Below are 13,521 nucleotides of genomic sequence, written 5' to 3'. Positions count from 1 at the left end.
TCTGTGTTCTTTGGCCCATCTTAATCTTTTCTTTTTATTGGCCAGTCTGAGATATGGCTTTTTCTTTGCAACTTTACCTAGAAGGCCAGCATCCCAGAGTCGCCTCTTCACTGTTGATGTTGAGACTGGTGTTTTGCGGGTACTATTTAATGAAGCTGCCAGTTGAGGACTTGTGAGGCATCTGTTTCTCAAACTAGACACTCTAATGTAATTCTAATGTACTTGTCCTCTTGTGCACCGGGGCCTCCCACTCCTCTTTTTATTCTGGTTAGAGCTAGTTGTACACAGCTTTGTACGAGATCTTCAGTTTCTTGGCAATTTCTTACATGGAATAGCCTTCATTTCTCAGAACAAGAATAGACTGATGAGTTTCAGAAGAAAGTTGTTTGTTTCTGCCCATTTTGAGCCTGTAATCAAACCCACAAATGCTGATGCTCCAGATACTCAACTAGTCTAAAGAAGGCCAGTTTTATTGCTTCTTAAATCAGGACAAAGGTTTTCATATGTGCTAACATAATTGCAAAAAAGGGTTTTCTAATGATCAATTAGGCTTTTAAAATTATAAACTTGGATTAGCTAAAACAACGTGCCATTGGAACACAGGAGTGACGATTGCTGATAATAGGCCTCTGTTCGCCTATGTAGATATTCCATAAAAAATCTGCCGTTTCCAGCTACAATAGTCATTTAAAACATTAACAATGTCTACACTGTATTTCTGATCAATTTGATGTTATTTTAATGGACAAAAAAATTGCTTTTCTTTCAAAAACAAGGATAATTCTAAGTGACCCCAAACTTTTGAAMGGTAGTGTATATATATTTTTTAACAAATTAATTACAAATGAAAAGCTGAAATGTCTTGAGTCAATAAGTATTCAACCCCTTTTTTTATGGCAAGCCCAAATAAGTTCAGGAGTAAAAATGTGCTTAACAAGTCACATAATAATTTGCATGGACTCATTCTGTGTGCAATAATAGTGTTTAACATGATATTTGAAGGTAAGGTAACACTTTTTAAAATTCACGCTGTAAAACAATAACATGTGGAATAAGTCAAGGGGTATGAATACTTTCTGAAGGCACTGTAAGTACATATCCTAACCTCAGTGATCCAAGAGGAAATTTAGCAGACAATTACCCTTGAGAATATTGGGGTCAAATGTGACCCAGCTACAGTTTATGGGGAAAATAAGTAAAATTATTTGTGTAAAATATTATTTTGTGCAATATGTTTGAATTCTTGGAGTATGATAAATATGAGTTTGTATTTCACATTTTTCTGTCACAATTTTAGTCCTGTTTCACCACCAATTCAAGCCACCAGGAGGCCTGAGTGTAACGCATATAGAACCTTACAATTGGGAGTTTCATTGACTGCCCTGTAAATTTGTTTCAGTTGTGTTGATTCAGACAGTCTGTTGTTACACTATGGAAGTTTGCAAGATTATTATATGGTTATCAGGGTCGTATTCATTAGGACATGCATACCATAGCAAATGTGGATGGCTTGAATCTCATCACTTTTAAGAAATGGCACTGGGTATTACATTTACATAACATTTGATTTGTTTAGCAGACAATCTTATTTGCGATTTACAGTTAGTGCACTCATCTTAAAGGGGTAATCTTCTACATCCATAGAAAATATTTAATTGCTACATCAATTTTTGGACTTTTAAATTAATGATATGTACCTATTGATTGTTGAAGAATATAATTTATACACTGAGTGTTCAAAACTTTAGGAACACCTGCTCTTTCCATCACATACAGAGCCTTCAGAAAGTGTTCATACCCCTTTACTTATTCCACCTTGTTGTGTTAAATCCTGAATTCAAATTTTAGCAAATTTGTTGAAAATGAAATTCAGAAATATCTCATTTACATAAGTATTCAAACCCCTGAGTCCCCCCTTGCAGAAGCATGTTTGGCAGCGATTACACCTGTGTCTTTCTGGGTAAGTCTCTAAGAGCGTTCCACAACTGGATTGTGATTTATTTTCAAAAATCTTCAAGTTCTGTCAAATTGGTTGTTGATCATTGCTAGACAAACATTTTCAGGTCAAGCCATAGACTTTCAACTAGATTTAAGTCAAACTGTAACTCAGCCACTCAGGAACATTCACCGTCTTCTTGGAATGCAACTCCAGTGTAGATTGGGCTTTGTGTTCTAGGTTATTGTCCTGCTGAAAGGTGCATTCATCTCCCAGTCTCTCGTGGAAAGCAGACTGAACCAGGATTTCCTCTAGGATTTTGTCTGTGCTTAGCTCCGTTAGTTTTTTATCCTGAAAAACTCCCCTGTCCGTAAGGATTTCAAGCGTACCTATAACGTGATGCAGCCACCACTATGCTTGAAAATATGAATGGTGGTACTCAGTAATGTGTAACATTTTGTATTCAGGACAAAAATGTAATTGCCACATTTCTTGCAGAATTACTTTAGTGCATTATTGCAAAGAGGATGCATGTTTTGGAATATTTTTATTCTGTACATGCTTCCTTCTTTTCACTGTAATTTAGGTTAGTATTGTGGAGTAACTACAATGTTGTTGATCCATCCACAGTGTTCTATCACAGCCATTAAATTCTGTAACTGTTTTAAAGTCACCATTGGGCTCATGGTAAAATCCAACAACTGAGTTAGGAAGGCCTGTATCTTTGTAGTGACTGGGATTGTTGATACACCATCCAAAGTGTAATTTATAACTTCACCATGCTCAAAGGGATATATATATATATTTTTCTGTACAGGTATCCTTCTTTTCACTCTGTTATTTAGTATTGTGGAGTAACTACAATATTGTTGATCTATCCTCAGTTTTCTCCTATCACACAGAGATGAGGTAGTCATTCAAATATCATGTTAAACACTGTTATTGTACACAGAGTGAGTCCATGCAACTTATGTGACTTAAGCACATTTCTACTCCTGAACTTATTTATGCTTACCATAACAAAGAGGTTGAATACTTATTGACTCAAGACATTTCAGCTTTTCAGTTAAAACATAATTCCACTTTGACATCATGGGGTATTGTTTGTAGGCTAGCAAAGAAAATCTATATTTAATACATTTTAAATTCAGGCTGTAATGCAAGTCTCCCTTGACAAATTATATTTAAAAAAAAGTTGTATTAGATATAATTACTGGGAAAACAATAGGTACATAACACATACACAGAGACATCTAGAGCAGGGATCTTTAACCTTTTCATGCCCAGCGACGCCCACCCCATCATATGTTAGCAACACATTTTTTCACATCTTATCAGGTGAATGTTAATGGCAAGGAGAAGTAATAAACATATTAAAATGAATGGATTTGGTAGACCTGCTCTTTCCATGACAGACTGACCAGGTGAAAGCTATGATCCCTTACTGACAGATTTTTAACCCTTGAGACAATTGAGACATGGATTGTGTATGTTTGCCATTAGATGGTGAATGGGCAAGACAAAATATTTAAGTGCCTTTGAACAGGGTATGGTAGTAGGTGCCAGGCGCACCGGTTTGAGTGTTAAGAACTGCAACGCTGCTGGGTTTTTCATGCTCAAGAGTTTCCTGTGTGTATCAAGAATGGTTCACCATCCAAAGGACATCCAGCCAAGTTGACAACTGTGGGAAGCATTGGAGTCAACATCCCTGTGGAACACTTGACACCTTGTAGTGCATGAGGCTGAGGCTGTTCTGAGGGCAAAGGGGGTGAAACTCAATATTAGGAAGGTGTTTGTTTTTAACACTGAGCTTAGTTCAACTGTCCTACCCCATCAGAATCCAAAATACAAGCTCGTTTTACTCCAATGTTTGTAAACCAAGTAAATGTAAACACCATTTAACCTCAAACCATGGTTAAAACTATAATTTGTATATTACAGATGGTCACTCCTTGCAACCATTGCTCTATGGATTTCAGTGGGTACATTTCTCCAGCCCCAGTAGTCAGCTTTTTACCAAAACAGGGAGGACAATTTGTTATCGTTTCAACTGCTGATTGCCGCTTTAAGGTCCCCAGCTAAGACAACCAACCATCACAATGTTCCTCAATAAAGCAGCCATCACTGAGCTGATCAAGAAAATGAAGTGGTAACCAAGGACTATAGTGGAAATGATATGAATCCATACTGAACTAAGTATATGGCTCTAATCTGACTGCACAGATCTCAACTTTCAATGACCTTCTAGTACTTCAGCTGCACATCTACTCATACCTTTTTCACACTACTGAGCCAAACCCTAGGATTATTCTAGGCCAAGCCACGCTCTACTGTGCCAGCCTGGTTACGCATCCATTGTAGTTGCTAAAACTATGCTGGAAAGGACAATGTGAAAGCTAGCGCAGTATGGTTTGGGTTAGCACAAGAGTGTGAAAAGGGTATGAGTATGCTTAGTTCCTGGAAATTAAGTCAATATCATTTCCACTGACTTCAAATGTTACTGTCAATTATGAAGTGCAGGAAGTCTGGCAACGTTTGGCCTTTTATTGGACAATGTAACAAAGGTAGATCAGACAACACAAATCAACAGAATCAACATTCAAATTGACAAACACACCAAGAGGTTTTAATAAAGTGCTGACCAAGAAAACAGATAAAGTAACTTACACATGAAGCTCACATAGAAAAGTAAAAATATGATCAATAAAAAGAGAATCAAATTAAAATCTACCTCACGATAACTTCCCCCTCCGTAAAATTATTAAGGGCTTCGCTTGTCCCTTAGTTGCAATCGCCTACTACGTGTTCAAAGGATGTGTTACAGGCATATTATCAGTAGTAATTCATTTGAGATTTGACCATGTAATCATTTTTTAAAAATCAGTCAGAGTGCTTGTACTTTGTGCAATTCTCATTTGTAAAAACAAATATTAAAACCCTAGTTTCTAGTACATTCTAAAGCCACTCAGCAACAACAGTCATTTCTAAAGGCACACGAGAAACATTACAACAGTGCTTAATTTGACCTCTAAAATGGAAAACACCCCATTCATCATCCAGTCTGTGACAAAGAAAAACAAACGTCTATATTCAATCAAACCTCCATCAATGAAATGCTTATCCACACAGAGGACAAACATTCAGTCCAGTTATACTTTCTGTCAAACATGTGAAACTTTGGTTACAGTAACCTGCTTGTAATGAATATTAAAAACTCAAAAAGCAAATGTTCAAAGTGTGCTGCCTTACTTAGCTCTGCACAGAAATGACCCTTTCTGAAAAGAAAATGTCAACGTTAAAAAGTCAAACATTTATATGCAGAGAAATAATATGTATCAGATCAGATGGACAAAGATAGAGCCCTCTCTAGGGAACCTCAAGACATACGAATAGATGTTAGAAAGCTTTCAAAAACACTCAAATGATGGAAAAAGGATACGAAACAAAAGGCTGGTGATGGGATGTTGGTTTACAACACTTCCATTGAGTGTTTCTGTGTTAGGCTAAAGACTGAATTGAGCTGACCTCAGATAAAATCAGTATCATTCACTTCTCAACCCATTCAAAGACTGTATAAAAATGTACTTCTTGTAAAATGCTATTGAAGCATGAGCTTTTGACAACAGGACAATAAAAGGAGACAAAGTAACATAAAAAAAATCTAACCAACTGAGAAACATAAATGTAAAATTGGTAGCGGTGCAAATGGCGTTTTGAAAGTTACACACTAGCTTGTGTCTTGACAGTTGCTGCATCTGTAACCGGTTGGGTATATATTTGTGTGGACATTGGTGTTCTGCAGAATTCTGGTTGGGGACTTTTTCAGACAAATACCATGATGGAAGCATTAATGTTCAGTAAGACAGTACAGTCCCTCCCCGTCACGTTACTACGTCCCCCAACTACGTCTCACGTCTTTACGTCTTCTGATGCCTTCTACCGTTCATTTCAAAATAAGGGTCCTCATTTTTGTTCTTGAGTTGGGTCTTCTTTGTGAGAGCAGTGTTCTTTTGGGAGGGGAGGGCTTTGATGTTGGGGCTGGTTTTTTGGGGGGCCGTTTTGGTGGGCTCCGGTTTGAGAGAGGAGGTGTTGGTGGTAGGCGCTTGCCTCCGTCCTGCCCTCTGTGCAGTTGGTACCGTTCTCTGGTTGGTCTTGCCAACAGCGGAAGAGCCACTAGGGGCCCCTGGTACCCGCCCAGGGGTGCCACCACGTGGAGGCACAACCACTTTGGGGATGGCCCTGGTTTGGGCCTGGCTTTTGGCTGTGGTGTCTTTGCTCTTGGGGAGCGAGATGGTGGATTTGGGCAGGACTGTTGTGGCAGTCCTGGAGGTAGGGGTTAGTGCCCTGGTGGGTTGGGCCGTTGTAGGCCTGGGTGTTGGCACAGTCACCCGGGGGGTTGGACGGACCCGTCTTGCAACATCCAGATGAAGGCGTGAGGCCGGGGAGGCGGGCCGCCTCTGAGACAGGTGGCGTTGGGTRGCGCCGGTTGGGGGTCGGCCCTCTTTCTGGAAGGGGACCCTCGATGGGGCTGTGGCGGGGCGAAGCACTGTGATGGAGGTGTGGGTGGATGGAATGGAGGGTTTAGGACATTTACAGGAGGGCTCGGGGCACACAGGGCTACGAGGCTGGGAGAGGGCGCCACGAGGGGACGGCCTGAGCTTCAGCTTGGGGGCAGAAGGAGCCACGGCTGAGGAAGAAGAGGAATGGAGCAGAGGCGCCGTCTGCTGGCTCTTGCCACTGTGAATGGAAGGGCTTGGGCCCTGCTGCGAAGACAGGGTGGACAACACAGCAGCCACCTTCTTGGGGATTGGCAAGGGCTTCTGGGTGGGCTTCTTGGGGGAGGGAAGGKGCATCTGCAGGATCTTTTTGGGTGCTGCGGCTGCTTTCCTGGGCAGAGTAGGGGTCGAGACGGGGGTGCAGGTGGCTTTGGAGGCCGAACCAGAGGAAGACGAGGARGAAGACGAGGGGATGAGGTTGACTGCAGCGAGAGGGTCCATGTCAGGTGGAGGGGCYGCTGCTGCAGAGCCGTGGCCCGGTGGMCCCTTCTGGTATGCCAGGATCTTCTGCTCCAGAGTGGTGAACTGGAGCACCCGGCCAGGGTCGTACTTGAGCAGGAAACCCCTTAGGGTGTCCCAGCCACCCCCCACACGCACCATCACATGCTTCCCATGCAGCATCTACCACAGTGAGAGAGGGAGAGACAGGGATAAATGTGAGACATTTCAGTTGTCTCTTTAAAGTTAACAGTGAAGTGGTGACGCAGGGTACCATGCTAAAGGAAAAATGACCTCTAAGTCCCGCAGTGTAAGCTCACAGCTTTTAAAGGAGGAACCAGTATACCACCACTACTAACCGCTCACTACTCACTCCTACTACCACCAACTAATATCTACGGTGCTGCCAACTACTATCTACAGCTACCATCWATTTTTTCAKCTGCTGTTTGATGGAAGTGCTAACGCTGGCCAATATAATGTAATCCCTCCTGTAGGTCCAGTACTAATGAGATCCACTCTGCTTCCCTAATGAGTTTAGGGAGTGATCTGCTGCTGTGTGGAACCATGAGCAACTGAGACAGACGTTTCCTGCTTCCTTTACCCTACACCTCTGCTTTTTATACTTAGCACGGCCTTTTACTTTCCAGTTGTATCACCATTTTATCAGCCTTAAATAGCCAACATCGGTACTAAGCTTACTTGACTTTTCCAAAATGCTTTGTCTCAAGTCTACAGACCTATCTAGTCTATATAGTAGGTTGGTCTCAAGTCTACAAGACTATCTGGTCTATATAGTAGGTTGGTCTCAAGTCTCCAAGACTATCTGGTCTATATAGTAGGTTGGTCTCAAGTCTCCAAGACTATCTGGTCTATATAGGTTGGTCTCAAGTCTCCAAGACTATCTGGTCTATAGTATGTGAAGGTCTAAAAGGACCAGACGACAGGTACTGACCATAGAATTACATCAAGTGTAGTAATTTAATTTCTACAGTGCTGACACAGCCAAACTTGTGCCAGGCACCGAGACTGAACCTTTGGATTAGTGGCCAGGTAATGAATGAGGTTACGATATAGAGATGTTTCCTGGTCTCTTGGCAGAGGACAGAAAGGGTGTGTCACTAGCTACAGGTCTAATGCTCACTTAGCAATGGAATTGACTCCAACACTGGTGTTCAATGCTTGGGAGTGTTCAGTGTGTCACTATACAGTGTGTGCTGCTCACCCGGATGAAGAGGGTCTTGTCTCCCAGTCTATAACGGCCCTCTGACAGGTATTCAATAGATACTCTCTGGGAGCAGTTACACGGCGGCTCGTCCATCAGATGTTGCTCCTGTAACACAGAGTGAGAATTAACATGGGCCTATAGAGTCCTGGCTAAGGAAGCAAGAACATGGGAAAGACACTTTCTAAAACATTGAGAAACCCTGTTTCATTAACCCATCGCCTAAGGATAAAGTAGAGTTGCTAACAGGAAAACGCAATGAACCGATGAACTCAAATGAACCAATTTTAAGTTGCAAAGACTTGAAAGGCTATAGAACAGCATTCAGTAGCAGCCTCTGAATACTGTAGTTGAAGAGGACCGCTTTGGCAAAGACACTAATCATCAAAGGCTAAGTGTCATGCAGCTTAGGCTGTGGACACAGGAAGTGTTCTGATGTTTGTTGATGTTGTGACTGAGCTGCATTGGTGCCACAGGCTAGAGTCACATGACCCCAGATGGATGGAGCATCACGAGGACCATAATGACTCATACAGCCCTGAGCAGTGAGGCAACTAGAGCCACCGCTGCCGCCATTTTGGATCTGATGAACTGGGTCACTAACTATTTTAATAGAACAACAAGAGAGATGAGAGGAGAGGAAAGTGGAGAGTCGAGTCCCTATTTAGTCAGTAGAAATTTGACATTAGCACAGTTTTAACTCCTGGAGTGACTTGCCCCAGKCTGGTAGAGGCCCCCATGCTGGCAGCACACAGTGAAGGTTTTGACTGCAGGAGCAGGCCCTGTAGTCTTCAGCAGGGTCTCCTCCAGCTCAATCTCCTTCTCCAGTTTCACCAGTACCGGAGGCTCCACACCATACCTATGGAGAAAAACAGATCAGTTCAGTGCTTTAAAGGGACTGTTAGGAATGGAAAAAAAGATGCCACACATTTCACTTTTGCTGCCTTGTCCATCTTTCTATCCCAAAACAGCTGCAACATACCACATTGCATAACTACAGGATCAGTGAAAGGTAAAAACAAAACGTGGTGGTCATGTTCTAGAATGATCTTAGCTTACATTTGTCACAGTGCAACATCTACAGCACATACAGTGCAAGTCAAAAGTTTGGACACACCTACTCATTCAAGGGTTTTTCTTTATTTTTCAAACTATTTTCTACATTGTAGAATAATAGTGAAGACATCAAAACTATGAAATAACACATGGAATCACTGTAGGCATGTCCAAACTTTTGACTGGTACTGTACATCATCTATCAACCAAGGGAAACTTACTTGGAGACGATGCGGCCAATCTCTAGCAGACACAGACACACCTGCCTGGGATCCTTGTGCAGAACTGCGAGACAGAGAAAATACATACCGTAGAGACGACATGGTTGTATAGTATCGCAGCAGTGTCACAAACCCAWTACTTATAATGAGGAGGTGTCCACATAGAGAACTTATGTTAATTGCTCTCTATGGTGGATCCTATTATGTCATTAAGGAGGATGGCTTAAACAAAAAAGCCAGACAATGGCTGCAGTGGAGGCATCTGCTCCGTTCAGTCATTAAAGGCTTACAACTCAGCCCATGTTCCTTTGAACCGATTAAGCTAAGGAGCCATTAATCAACTCCAAGAATAATGTAGTAATGTTACAAGAGTGGTGGGATGGAATGGAGTTGGACCCTACCTCAACTGTACATCCATGGTTCTGCTCCACTGATTACACAAGACTGAATGGGTTTTGGTTTGATTGATACCTGTGGATATTCATGCTAGAATGCTAAGCTAACTAGAGRCTGCCGGAAAAAAATAACCCAAATATACACTTCAAAACTGTCTGGAGCGATGGCCGTTTGTGATTAGCTCCTACTTGCTGTGCCTACTGGTCAGTACAGCCTCCCCACCAAACTAAAACACGTACCTAGGCCCTCTGACTCAAACAGGTACGTCTCCTCCACGCCTATGCGGCGACACCAGCCCAGGAAGTTGGCAGTGTTGTCGCGGGCGAAAAAGGACCCTGGAGAGGCATTGCACTTACATGCTACCTTCTTCGTGGGAAACAACTGCAGGGAAAGGCATWAAAAATGTATAACAAATTAACCACACATGCATTGCATCACAGTTGACATATGACCATTCTTGGTTAGGTGATATTTTCAAATGGACAGAAAAACGAATMATTTCAGAACCAAACGCACCAACTCGTTTCAGATGGGAAACAGACCACCAACTCAAACTACCCTATCCATACCACTCTCCCCACTCGCCTACTTTTCCTTAATATCCTGTTCCCYCTGCCATTCCTCTCATCACAGCTCACCTTGCCCATATCCGAGGCCCCGCTCTGAGAGATCCTGCTCTGCAGAGCTCCGATTAGCCGACAGAGCTTCACCCCGTTGTTCAGCTCCGCCATGAAGCTCTCCGCTCTCACCTCCTCTCCTGTGTATCAGAGACAGAGATGAAAATATTAGCATGAGTGTGTTAGTGTGTATTGTTGGGAGTGATGGGTGAGTGACAGGGCGAGACATTTAAGGCCAAATGATTAACAAAAGGAAGAATTCTAGGCTGCACATCCAAAAACTTCCATTGCCAGGTTCAGGGGACAAATAATGCCACAGGAACAAGACAACGACACACTTTTTGAATTATTCCCCCCCATGACCCGCCTGGTCTTACCCAGCATCCCGGTGAGCCAGATGGCCAGGTCCTCTTGCATGGGTACCAGTGTGGCTTCGTGGCGCACGGCCAGCCACTGGTCATACTGGAGGACATCGGCCAAGCCCGGCCCATGGCGAAGCGTCAAAGGGCTGCGTGGACTCTGCAGGGGCGTGTCAAACTTCTCCCTGAACCACACCTGCAGGGGGGGAAGAGAGAAAGAGCATATTGAGTGACAAACTACCACCAGCTGGTGCCATTACTATAGGGAGAGAGGGCAGAAAGGTTTTGGGGTCTGAAAATTAAATGTTCATAGCATATCGCTTACATTCATCCGTCATTCAACCCTTCCATTATATTACAAGTGGTGTCAGCCTGRCAAAGGGTGTCATATTTTCAGAATAGATTCCAGCACGATAGTGATTGTATCCAAATGCTCGTAGACTATAGGAGCTGCACGGATCACTGGAAGTGGGTTTAGACTCTGTTGGCAGTGAGATAGGCCGGGGGGAGAAATCCTTCACTCACACAGGATACTAGACCTCAGCCCCTGGCACACAGACCGCGCCTTCGTCAGGGCAAGAATAACATGATTCAAGCATATCAATTTTCAAACATGTTGATATTTATCAGTATACAATTTCGACATTTGGCCCCCCAAAAAAACTATCCAGCTACACTAAGATTGAAGTGCAAATAGACGGAGGAAAGGTTGCCTTGGAGATTGAGCAGCGTTTTGTATGACTCTAAAATGGAAGAAGAATAGAAATGGGATATTGTCGAGACAACCAAGTCCTCTGAGACGGCSTACTAGATGTCTGTGGTGATATTCCAATCGCAGTGAGGGAAAGGAAATCAGCTGAGGGGAGGAGAATTCCTGGAGGCTGGAACAAGCCTTGTATCCTACAGTCACATCAGATTAACCTCCAATCATACACACAGCTGACAGTATATCCGCTATCGCTGCCTCTCTCCCACATCCTCACTGGTAAATCATGATTGAGACTTTCCCTGGGTTTAGCCTCACAGAAAGGTCTCGGTTGTTCTTTGGGAGTTTTTTTTCACGACCCCATTTGAGTGACTCCCAAACTTCAGTGGAGGTAGAGAACGAGGGTGAGTCAAGTTATCACTGTTGGAGATATCGGACGTGACAGAAAACATCCCAGACTGACAAGAGAGTATGAGAGAGAAAGTGACAGAGAAAGAGAGCGCGAGAAAGAGAAAGTGAGAGAAAGAAAGTGAGAGAAAGAAGATAAGAGCAAGAAGGTGTGAGAGAGAAAGAGAGTGAGAGCGTAAATGGCCCTGCTCAGTAGAAAGCATTTAAAATTCTGTCTGGTTGTCAAAAAGAGGTGCATTTAATTAAAACACAGAAATTAGAAGAAATTCTCGCAACTCCCCAACCCCCTCTCCCTTRCATAACTATGTTCTAAGGATAAGGTGCCTGGCTTTTGCTCTGGGCAAGGCAACCCCACAACATATGTTGTTTTCCGTCTTACTCGCACTGAAAACAGCTAATTAGAGAAAAGGCGASGAGGAGGGGAGTGTTTTGAGTTACATAAACATGTGGAGATTACCACMATACCATTGGGGATTACCCGTGGTGACCTCTCCAGCRTCACCTGACTGGATGCAGGTTTCACAGAAATGAAAGCTTTAGTAGCCCTCACCGTAGGCTTATTCTAGTTAGACATCAATTCAACTGATCCTTTATGGTAGTCCTTGTGCAGTAGAAAACCTAACACCTTTCCTGTGTCCAAATCAAATAGCTAAATGGTTTTGGGAACTGTGAAAACTTTAGACTCCTCCCAGGTATACGTTTAGTTTTCAGAATAAGGGTGTAGGGGTAGCCTGTGTACAGGCAAGTAGACTAATTGTGTAAACAAATACAGCATAATCCTGGTAAATCTGGCACATAGGGGAGGGAGATCGTAAGAGTTTTAAACATTGGACTTTAAAGCTCCCTCTTAATGGAACATAGTTAGGAAAGGGATTTTAAACAGAAAATCTACATTCCTAACTCGTTCTTAATGAAGCCACCAAATAGCCATTCAGGATGATGTGGATCGCATATATGTACACATACTAGGCCTCTCGATTGCATGTTGGTGTGATCACAAGACAGACACCAAGCCAATGAGTTTGAATACTTCTCAAATGCATCCTTTCACCCTTCCTTAACGGAATCACATGATTTTAGTGCAAAAAACTGTTTCCACTACATTGCTTTCACTAATAATGTCACATCAGATTAGTGATGGGAGAAAAATACATATCACAATAATATTTTGGACGATATTATCATTTATATTTTCGCTGTGCCTGCGCCAAAACTCCAGTATTTTTCATCCTATATCTTGTTCTCCATCTTCTTTTTAAAATAGTGAGCCAACATGGTTTCCGCACTTTTATTTCAATGACTGATCATTTTGGCATGGTTCTCTCATCCCTCTGCAGCAGACATATTGTGAGTAATATGTTTGGAACATCAAAGCATAATAAAATCACAGTATMGAATCGCAATTCATATTGTATCGGCACCGACATATCATGATAATATTGTATCGCGAGGTCCCTGGCAATTCCCAGCCCTATTTCAGATCAGTGATAACTTCAAGGACGAGAGAAAGGAAGGATTCAAACAGGGCCAGAGTTACACMTKCTAGTCCTTTATGCTCCTCTTAGTTGTGAAATCTTCCCATGGTTCTTGTTGACCTTTGACC

General features: G+C 42.6%; 1 protein-coding gene across 3 annotated transcripts in view; it reads right to left on the bottom strand.

The window, feature by feature from the left end:
* Positions 1 to 4,451: 4,451 nt before the first annotated feature.
* Positions 4,452 to 13,521, bottom strand: part of LOC112071865 (GAS2-like protein 3) — a 32,185-nt gene continuing 23,115 nt past the window's right edge. For all 3 annotated transcript variants that reach the window (XM_024139294.1, XM_024139295.1, XM_024139293.2), the window contains exons 3-9: positions 10,823 to 11,000; positions 10,467 to 10,585; positions 10,068 to 10,209; positions 9,433 to 9,496; positions 8,873 to 9,014; positions 8,156 to 8,263; positions 4,452 to 7,113 (exon numbers count right to left, since the gene is read on the bottom strand). In XM_024139294.1, coding sequence (XP_023995062.1) covers positions 5,854 to 7,113; positions 8,156 to 8,263; positions 8,873 to 9,014; positions 9,433 to 9,496; positions 10,068 to 10,209; positions 10,467 to 10,585; positions 10,823 to 11,000 — 2,013 coding nt within the window. In that variant the 3' untranslated portion in view covers positions 4,452 to 5,853. The remainder of the gene's footprint in view (positions 7,114 to 8,155; positions 8,264 to 8,872; positions 9,015 to 9,432; positions 9,497 to 10,067; positions 10,210 to 10,466; positions 10,586 to 10,822; positions 11,001 to 13,521) is intronic.

Source organism: Salvelinus sp. IW2-2015, unplaced genomic scaffold, assembly GCF_002910315.2.
Source record: "Salvelinus sp. IW2-2015 unplaced genomic scaffold, ASM291031v2 Un_scaffold1748, whole genome shotgun sequence".
NCBI classification, from domain to species: domain Eukaryota; kingdom Metazoa; phylum Chordata; class Actinopteri; order Salmoniformes; family Salmonidae; genus Salvelinus; species Salvelinus sp. IW2-2015.
Note: the sequence above shows the minus strand (reverse complement) of the source record. Positions and strands in the feature narration are given on the sequence as shown.